The sequence below is a fragment of the Alexandromys fortis genome, unplaced genomic scaffold (assembly GCF_014885135.2).
Source record: "Alexandromys fortis isolate MF-2015 unplaced genomic scaffold, M_Fortis_MF-2015_v1.1 scaffold_0, whole genome shotgun sequence".
Lineage (NCBI taxonomy): Eukaryota > Metazoa > Chordata > Mammalia > Rodentia > Cricetidae > Alexandromys > Alexandromys fortis.
In genome coordinates, this window is record NW_026067949.1 from 43,604,135 (window position 1) to 43,613,994 (window position 9,860).

Consider the following 9,860-nt stretch of genomic DNA (forward strand, 5'->3'; position numbering starts at 1 on the left):
ACGCCTCCCTCTCGCAGGGGCGGCCACCGCGGGCAAGATGGCGGCTGCTCACGTGACCCGGGGCAGCCGGATTTCCGGTTCCTGCTCGAGGGGGCGGAAGCGAAGGGAGGCGCTAGCTCCGTCGCCGACGTTAGTCGCTGTCTTCGCTGCTAACGGTAATAACGCGTAGGTTGGCTCTCCTTTCGCCCCCGCATCGCTGCCGGCCCAGAGCTGGGGGCGAAGGGAGCCGCCGAGACGCCGGGTGGAGACCCCGCTTGCAGGCCGCCCTCGGCCGCCCGGCGCCTTCGAGCAGAGGCCCCTCCCTCGGCCGTGCTCGCGGCCGCCTCCAGCAGGGGGCGGAGCTCGGTGGCGGCGCGTCGGGCACCTCGTGCTGGCGGCTGCCGACGTTCCCTTCGCGTTTCCCCGTGCTGATCGCCAGCTAAGACGTGAGGAGAAAAAGTGGAACTCACAGATGGCTAGGGGGAAAGAACCACTGTGTTAAATAAAATCACAGTTTGGAGGGACCCTTGAAGGATAACCGTGTGTGGTTTCCCTGGGGAAGGGGACCCTCGAGCTGAAAGGGGAATTGCAAACAGTGTCCCAGGAGTTAGGGTGCACAGAGCTGTGACAGGGAAAATCGGGTAAGGACATGAGACAAATAACGAAATCTACAAAGTTGAAATCTTAGACCTCGAGGTACATCAAATGTCCATCCTTATATATATATATATAAAAAAAAGTACCGACACTTGAGAAAATTTTACCAGCGAAACTTCTTTTTTTGGGGTGGTGGGAAATTACCTTTGACTTTAGCCCTAAAGTAACTAACTCATTTTAATTCTCTTACAGTTTCGTTATGAGTTGCTAAAATCATGGTGAAATGTTGCTCGGCCATTGGATGTGCTTCTCGCTGTTTGCCAAATTCCAAGTTAAAAGGACTGACATTTCATGTGTAAGACTTCGCTGTTACTGAAATGAGCGATTCTACCTAAGTCTGCAGTCTCAAGCTCAGTTCCCCGGTCCTCTTAAAGAGTAGCCTTCACGCCTTTATAAGGTGCCAAGGAATCAAAGACGAGAGTAACACCACCAAGAATAAAATCCCACACACAAATCGTCAGTCTCACCTTTGCTAATGTTTCCATTTTAATTGTTAGGCTCCCTGTCCTTTACAGTCTAAATGGGGGGCCTTTGTTAAAATACACGTCCCTTCTATTTAGAAACAGAGGAGGCTTAAAGGTGTTCCCATGGGAATATCTAATATGATTGTAAACGTGCTAAGGATTTTGCAGCTTTTGTGTTAACTTTGATAGACATGGAAATAAAAAGTATGTCTACACTACCTTATCCAAAATAATTGTACTGGTTTGGAAATTTTGAGAATTTTGATTATTGACTCCCATATCCCCCCGACAGTTCTGTCTTGAGAATTCTACACTCCGCAGCTATTCTCTGCACGTTTCGTAAAGCATTTGTAAACCTGCTATGTATCAGCTGCTGTTCCGTGTAATTTTGGGATAATGCCAGAAGTGAAAGTACAGGGTAAATTGTGGATGTCACCTCAGGATGGGAAAGGCCAGTGGTATACTTTCACATCTGTAGATGAGGGAAAACCATGGATTGCAGATCCTGCCCCCAAGGTGCTGAAGGTCCACTGAGAAGTCCATATGGTGTGATAAAATGTTAAGTAGAGGTCCTGTGTCTGAAGAAGAGTCGGCAGAAAAGCCTGGATGCTAAAACTGGGTTGAGAGAGCAGCAGGATGTCTCCGTGGGTGAAGGCAGTTGTCCTCACACCTAACGACCACACAGGAAGAGAAGAAACTCCCACGAATCGCTCTCTAGTCTATACTGTGCATACCATGGGATGCGTGTGCGCACATGTGCATGTAAATAAAATTGTAATTTTTAAAAATTAATTTGTTGCTGGGCGGTGGTGGTGCATGCCTTTAATCCCGGCACTCGAGAGGCAGAGGCAGGAGGATCTCTGAGTTCGAGGCCAGCCTGGTCTACAAGACCTAGTTCCAGGGCAGGCTTTAAAAGCTACAGAGAAACCCTGTCTCAAAAAACAAAACAAGCCGGGCGATGGTGGCGCACGCGTTTAATCCCAGCACTCGGGAGGCAGAGAAGGCGGATCTCTGTGAGTTCGAGACCAGCCTGGTCTACAGAGCAAGTGCCAGGACAGGCTCCAAAGCCACAGAGAAACCCTGTCTCGAAAAACCAAAAAAAAAAAAAAAAAAAAAAAAAAAATTAGTTACATAAGCAAGAATCATGATTTCCTAAATGTTTCAGTTTAAATATATATCAATAGTATTTAATTTTAAATTTTTTTATTTTTTTTCTAGATTCCCCACAGATGAAAACATCAAGCGAAAATGGGTGTTGGCAATGAAAAGACTAGATGTGAATGCTGCAGGCATCTGGGAGCCAAAGAAAGGAGACGTGCTGTGCTCAAGGCACTTCAAGAAGACAGACTTTGACAGAAGCACTCCGAACACTAAACTGAAGCCAGGAGTCGTCCCTTCTGTCTTTGAGTCCCCAGATCACTTGCAGGTTTGTTTGCAAACTACTGCTCGCTCTGAGCACTCACTTCCTGTGACGTTTCTGAAGACACTTCAGCACTCGTGGGTTTGTCGGCGCAACTTTCTTCATCTGACGTGCATTCTGGGAGTTCCAGGGACTGTAGCTTCAGCTTTTCATGATGCCTGGCAGATGATATAGCCAGCAGCCACCCGTAAACATTGGTTAATGGCTAGGGTTCAGATAAGTGGACTGATGGAAAGAATTGTCTTAACTCAGAACCAGCTTCTTAAAAATGGAGAAGGTTGCACTGAGGTTTCAGATTGACTGTACTTAAGAACTCGGGAGCATGGCGGGGCATGTGTTTTAGTCCCAGCCCTCATGAGGCAGACACAGAAGCATCTCTGTGAGTCTGAGGCCTTCCTGGGCTACAGAGCAAGTTCCAGAACAGCCAGGGCTACACAGAGAAACCCTACCTCAAAAAACCAAAACAAAAAAAGAAAGAAAAAGAAAACTCAACAGCAAACTGCAAATTGGACCAAAGTGTGGTTCCAAGTGAAGTCACAGGTATAGAATTTAAAACTTAGATATGAACAAAAGTCAAGCAGAAAAAAGGATAAGTGAAAAAGACAGAGAGATGAGGTTACGAAAGAAAAACAGAAGGGTTGAGTAGTAAACCTCATGAATTTTATTCTTTTCCAGTAACAGTGCTGTGAGTTGGTCACTTTGCCCTTGATGGCTGTCTTTTCTTCAAGAAGAGACTTGGACCATGATTGTCGCTGTAACTCACTTCCTCAGATCCTCTCTGTCTTCTTTTTCTCAGCTGGTGAGGAGTGTCCTTTTTCATTTTCACTCTTCATTTTTAGGGAAATTTTATGTTGATAGATGAACCCTAGAGGTGCTTTAGGGATGCTCTTTGAAAGTAAACAGAATGAAACACACTGACTTCCTTCCAGAATAGTCTCTGCAAGCAGTATAGTGTTTCACTATGTACTTTTTTTCACTTTGAAAGTTAGGAAGGAATCAAACTGTAAGAACAGATACAGTCACAATGTTTTTCATTAACTGTTCCTAACAGGAGAAGAGAGAAAAACTTCATTGTAGGAAAAACTTCATTCTCAAAACCCTTCCAGTCACTAACCATGGTCACCAGCTTGTCGGTGCCTCATGCACTGAAGAATTCCAATCCCAGTTCATTTTTGTAAGTAAAATTTTTGCTGAGCTAATTGTTGAGTTAATTGCTTTAAGGTGAATATGGTCTCTCCACTAGGATCAAATATGTCAGAGTGATAGAAAAACAGAACGTAGACTTGTTGGGGAGGGGTCTTTACTGTGTGATGTTTCCAAACGCGCTTGCTTCCCAGGATCGTTATGATCTGAATGTATGCAGGAGCAATACAGAAGCAGTTACTCTGCTGGTTACTGAGTGTGAAAAATGCCTTTACAAGGATGAGGCTGCAGATAAAATAACTCTTCCCTTTAGTATATTTTCTTCATGGAAATATGTAATTAATAATAGCTCTATCTTTAGGTTTTGTTGAAAAAGTCACAGAACACAGAGTATTCAGGCTTGTATGTACTTAGAGATTCCTTGTTCATTTAAATGCTAGGCTTATATACAGCTTTACCATTTTAGAATCAGGTACTGTTAGTCTACTTTCTTTGTTATGTATCAAAGTTGTTTTGGACCTTGAGATTCTTTGCATTTTTATATGAATTTAAAATCACTTGGTAAAATTTTACCAAAACCCGTGCTGGAATTTTCACTGGTCCTCTGCCGCCTCTGTAGATCCCACGGAGAGAAGCGAGAGCTGGGGATCTTACGGAGTCTTTTGGCACTGGAACTTGAGTGCCCCCTTTATTCGGCCTTTACCTTCTCAGCCCTGCTTGAAAGTGCTCAGCACACGGGTGTTTTGCTTTGGCAGATCTGACCCTTAGTATTTTCTGTTTGCTTGCTGCTCTAAATGATACCGTTGTGTTTGCTCCTAGAAGATGGAAATATAATTTATGTTGATCTTAGATCTGACAAACGTGCTGAACTCAAATATTAAGTACAGTGCAGGTTTTTTTTCCTTAAGGCCATCAGATTTTCTGCATAGATCATCATGTTCTCTATAATGAAGGCAGTTTTAATTTTTCCTTCGTCCTATAAATGTGTTTGTTGCTTTTCCTTGCTTTGCTGAACTGCTTGAGACTCCAGGACTGTGATGAGGAATGTTGAGAGCCAGTGTTCAGGCAATCCCATCTCCTAACATGATTTTTCTTTTTTAAGTTAACTTGTAAGCTGACTTCTCAAGCGCTGAACTAACCTTTTGCTCCAGGATGACCCTTACTCAATAATGTATCATTGTTTTTATGTATTTTGTGTACAACTTGGGAGTTTGTTAGTTTAATCTTTCCTTGAGTGTTTAAGAGGGATATTTAGTGCATAGGGCTCCCCTCTTCCTCTAATGTTTTATTTATCTGAATTCAAGATCAGATTAATACTGACCTTTCAAAACAGTGAGAAAATTTTGCCAACATTTCAAGTTTTCAGGAAAAGGGGTTTTGTAAAATAATTTTTTAAATAAATATATGATAGATTTGTCTAGTGAAGCACTGTGGACTTAGGGGTTATTGTTGTTTGCTTGCTGAAGGAAATACTAGCTTTTGTCTTCCAAAGTTTTGTCATTTCATCACAGCTACAACATTTATTAGGGTAAGGTATTTAATAATACCTCCTTATTGGTCCTTTTGTTGACTCTGGTAGACTCTAGTGTTCTCTCACTCCTGATATTTCTGTTTTGTACATTTCTGATTAACCTACCTGAAGATTTAACTATTTTTTTCATCTTATCATAGATTTCAACTTTTGTTCATTTTTTTATACTTCCCTAATTTCTGTTTGTCTGTTTTTATATTTTTCTACTTATTTCAAAATGTAAAATGTATTGCCTTTTTCTTGTAAGGTGAAAGCTGCTGTCATTGTTATTTAGAAGTATATTATTTGGGGCAGGGGAGATAGCCCAGTGATTATAAATGTGGTATTCTAACTTCACAAGGCAGACACAGAATTCCCAAAGCCAGCTGGCTAGCAAGATCTGTTTGCTCAGGATTTGATTCAGATTCCTTACCTCAGTGAATAGAGACTAGCAAAGAGGATAAGTCTGAACATCAACCTCAGGCTTCCACATGCACACACACAAAAATAGAAGGAAAAAATAGCCTCCTTGGTTTCCCTCATGTTTGCTTAATCTTCTCCTCCTATATGCCAAGCTCTGCATGGGTTTCTCATCTTTGCACTGGGGCATACAAATTCTTCCAAGGCTAAGCTGGAGCGATTGCAGACCTCACCTCTGTTTTCCGTCTTAGTGGAGTACCTGTTATCCTCAAATACTTTTTATGTGTTTGTACCACACATTGGTTCATGTGGTATCAGTCTAGTCTTATACTTTATCTTGGCTAGACGCAAAAGTCCCCTTCAGTGTTTTTAATATTAAATAACTTTACAAAATTAGTTTATAGTATCTTTCTATGTCAGTGTAATTTTCCTTATTTACAAATGAACATGTAAAAGTATATTGCCATATACTTAAGCATAGCCAAAATAAATATTGATGGAATTATCTTTTTTTTTAATTCCAATACTGGAGTCCTATCCAGTCCCCAGCACTCAGCCTAAGCACCCACTGTAATGTTTCTTTCCTGTACCTTTTATAAAGTAAAATATTCATCAAAATGGAGGAAAAGTTTATTCTATCACACACCATCACTAAATCTTGGAACTGGGAATGGAGCTCAGTTCCTAGGGTCCTTTCCTAAAATTTTCAAAGCCCAAAGTTTGATCTCCAGCACTGCAAAAAATGGGCATTGGGGGATGCATGCAATCCTTAGGTGGAGGTAAGAGAATCAGAAGTTTGAAGTAATCCTCCACTATATGGCAAGTTCAAGGCCAGCCTTGGATACATGAGACCCTGTGTAAAAAGATAAATAAATAAAAATTACTCATTCATTTGATAAATACAAGCTGTTCATCATTGCTGTGCTAAAGGAATGAAAGCGTATAGATTTTGCAAGTGCTATGGCAGCCAGTGCCGTTTCAGCCAGTGCTCATCTTAGCAGGCAGGAAACCCCAAATGAGGAGTGATTCTCATCGTCAGTGATCCATCTTCCTCATATATCTGAGCCTCAGAAGGAAGAGAGGCTCAGGCACCCTAATACTGCTTCCACTTCCTGTCTTCTTCCTGTCGTCTTTAAACCTAATAGTTTCCTCTAAGTTTTATAAATGAATAACTAGCTGAAACTTAGTGCTAAACTTTTGTCTAACCACTTGTCTTTCCTATTTAAAAACCTGGTGTTTATATTTTAGGAACATAGCTACAGTGTAATGGACAGTCCAAAGAAGCTTAAGCATAAATTAGATCATGTGATCATCGAGCTAGAGAATACCAAGGAAAGTCTGCAGAATGTTTTGAACCGAGAAAAACACTTTCAAAAATCACTGAGAAAGACAATCAGAGAACTAAAAGATGAATGTCTGATCAGCCAAGAAACAGCCAATAGACTGGATGCTTTCTGTTGGGAGTGTTGTGAGAGCACAGAATGAGACTGGATTTGTGAAGGAATGTTTTATATCCATCTGCAGTTGGCATTGATGATGCTTCTTAGAAGACCTCACATACCATCTCTAAATCCTATAATCACTGACAACACTTTGGATACCAGGCAGCATTATGCATCATCCCTGCTAACCAAAAACTTATCGAAGATGTGCAGAAATGTGTTGTAGTTATGCTTTTGTGTGACTTGTGACAATTACATTTTTACAGACATAAACTAGCGCTGGGTCACTGTTGTAAGATGGCTAAATCTCACATAAGTTATAGCAACTGGAACATCAGAATTTTAACTTTGATTACATTATTGTATGTCCTTTATAGTAAATTGTGATTTTAATTTTAAATATTTTACTATAAAGCAGACTTTGTTTACAACACACGTTTATCTTGCCTCCAACCCAAGGTGCTTTAGCAATTAATCATGGATTATTTTTTTAATAAGGCACTTCATAGCACTGACCCTGAGAATAGCCCATGGAAAAGATTTATTGGCTTTTAAGTTAAGAGCCAGTTAGCTAAGACTCCTGACAGGATGTCAGTGTTTCAGTACAGTGCATCATCCCTCCTCACAAGGACTAGTCAGGATAGCTTCAGACACCAAAGAATGAAAGCACACACGATTGACTTGGGTGAGCAGGTGTTGCTTCACGAGAACATGACTCCTGGCTCTTCAGTCACCTCTTCCATACATAGTGCTGCCACCCGCTGAAGATTTGCAAGGCTGTCTTGTGGTTTTAAGAAGTAATATTGCTGACACTTTTAGAACTGTAACACATAAGAAAAGCTATTGCAAATGTGCAGATCTAGCAGTGGAAATAGAAACGGAACTGATGACTGTCCGGTGGCAGTAATTACTCAGAAATGGCGTGCGGAAGTACTGTTGGAGACTTTTTACCAAGTTTACAGAAGAAGAGTCTTAGCTGTTTACTGATTGAGCCCAATGTTAGGAATATTGCTTCTCCTCTGATTTCTTACTAAAAAAAAAACTAAAATTAAGAATCATAAATACGGGGCTGGAGAGATGGCTCAGTGGTTAAGAGCATTGCCTGCTCTTCCAAAGGTCCTGAGTTCAATTCCCGGCAACCACATGGTGGCTCACAACCACCTGTAAAGAGGTCTGGTGCCCTCTTCTGGCCAGCAGACATACACACAGACAGAATATTGTATACATAATAAATAAATAAATAATTTAAAAAAAAAAAAGAATCATAAATACGGTACATTAAAATAAAAAGTATTAGCCAAAGTCCCTCTCTGTATTAAGCACAAATATGAGTGAATCTTTTTTGGAGATCTGTGCATAGTCAGAGTGTGCAGCAATTGGTTCTTTGTGTTAGCAAATCATGTCTAGTTTTTGTTTATCTGTTCCCTGTAACTTTGTTTCATAGTAGTACCATAAGGGTATGGTCAGATAAAGATTTTTATATTTAAGATATTGTATTTTCATGTAGGACTTTAGCTCTTCCCTCTAAAAGAGATTTTTACCCACATTTGAAAGATTGAAATTACTGAGGTTCTTTTGTTACCCTCAAATTTTTTATTTTCTGCCTGTTATTTATTTTCCTTGTTTAATTTTTTAAGTCACATCGGGTACTCTAACAAGAAATGTGGGTAGAATCTAAATCCTCAGCCTGTTTGTGAGCATATATGTTTAAATTGGTGACTGGGGGGATGGCAAAAGAAAAAGCGCAGCGGTGTCTGCAGTCGCCCCCTCCCCTGGCTGCCGGCCATACATCAAGCCCGGAAGACTGAAGAGGAAGGCTCCAGGCTCGGCCCTATTTCATTGCACAGTCACTTTGCCCGCTTGTGTCTTGGTGAAGTCAGTCTCTGTCCTCTCTTTCACTGGGCCTAGATCACTGAGACTTTGGTGAGTGGGTAAGGACCCAGAGCTTCCCATTTGCTCTTTACCCTTGGACAAATAGTTACAGTGGAAACCAGACCTGAAATAAAGGATCCCTACCAGCTGGCGCTTATCTGCCTAACCGCCATCCCTACCTCAGTCCTCTGCCCAGAGATTGCAGCCTAGGTCTTCCAGGGAAGAACTGCTGTGTATAAAGAAAAGGCGAATCACCATGACCTACCCGGAAGTTCCCAGGCAGCCAAAGCTGACCAACCTAAGGGCTCTAGTTTCTAAACATGGACTGGCCTCTAGACCCTGAAATACACTTGGTTTCCAAAGAAGGTATGAAGGATTGATGTGGCATTTTCTCCATATCAAGTTTGAGTTCTGAAAATAGACTGTTGTTAAATCTTTAATTTGAGAAAGGGTAAAAATGCATTAATTATATACTTAGTTTTGAAAATAAAATTCTGACAAATAATTCAGGAATGAAAGCTATTTATTTGAAAAATAAAAATTTTGTCTAGTAATGTGTTGTGTGTTTCATACCTTGATTAAAAAAATTGGTCAGGGAAAGATAAGCACGTACATACGCAGAGGGCTTGCTTGCTTCCATGTCTTCCATCAGCCCACCTTCTAACATAGTCTGAACTGGCGGCTCTTCATGTTCCCAGCATGTGGAAGAGTGGTGTTGCAGGTGTGAAATATGCTGCCTCTGAACCCAGAAGACTAGCAAGCATTGTGCTTCCTAAGTCATAGCAAAGCATGCAAGATACAATGGTTTGTCTTTTACTTCAGGGAGATGTACTGGCATGCCCCTAATCACTATGTCTCCTGAATATTACAGATTCTTGCCCCACCCCTTAAAGCACATGTAACTCATGGATGCCCTGATGAGAGTTTACTAGACACTTCGTTATAAAAGATGC

General features: G+C 41.2%; 1 protein-coding gene across 5 annotated transcripts; it reads left to right on the forward strand.

Moving 5' to 3' along the window:
• Positions 1–53: 53 nt before the first annotated feature.
• Positions 54–9,461, forward strand: Thap6 (THAP domain containing 6). 5 transcript variants are annotated; one of them, XM_050149970.1, is made up of 5 exons: positions 54–155; positions 829–931; positions 2,319–2,526; positions 3,572–3,694; positions 6,842–9,461. In XM_050149970.1, the coding sequence occupies exons 2-5, from the start codon at positions 852–854 to the stop codon at positions 7,076–7,078; spliced, it is 648 nt and encodes a 215-aa protein (XP_050005927.1). In that variant the 5' UTR covers positions 54–155; positions 829–851; the 3' UTR covers positions 7,079–9,461. The 5 variants fall into 5 exon arrangements, with proteins under 5 accessions (XP_050005927.1, XP_050005929.1, XP_050005931.1 ...); XM_050149972.1 differs by having other exon boundaries at positions 110–155; positions 829–1,862; XM_050149974.1 differs by having other exon boundaries at positions 110–155; positions 829–1,033.
• The last annotated feature ends 399 nt before the right edge of the window (positions 9,462–9,860 follow it).

Bases quoted from the DNA above. Each gene is read 5' to 3' on its own strand.
- Thap6 (XM_050149970.1), top strand. From the start codon at position 852: ATGGTGAAATGTTGCTCGGCCATTGGATGTGCTTCTCGCTGTTTGCCA. The intron at 932-2,318 runs GTAAGACTTCGC...TTTTTTTTCTAG, and splicing joins AAAGGACTGACATTTCATGT to ATTCCCCACAGATGAAAACA. The intron at 3,695-6,841 runs GTAAGTAAAATT...TTTATATTTTAG, and splicing joins TCCAATCCCAGTTCATTTTT to GAACATAGCTACAGTGTAAT.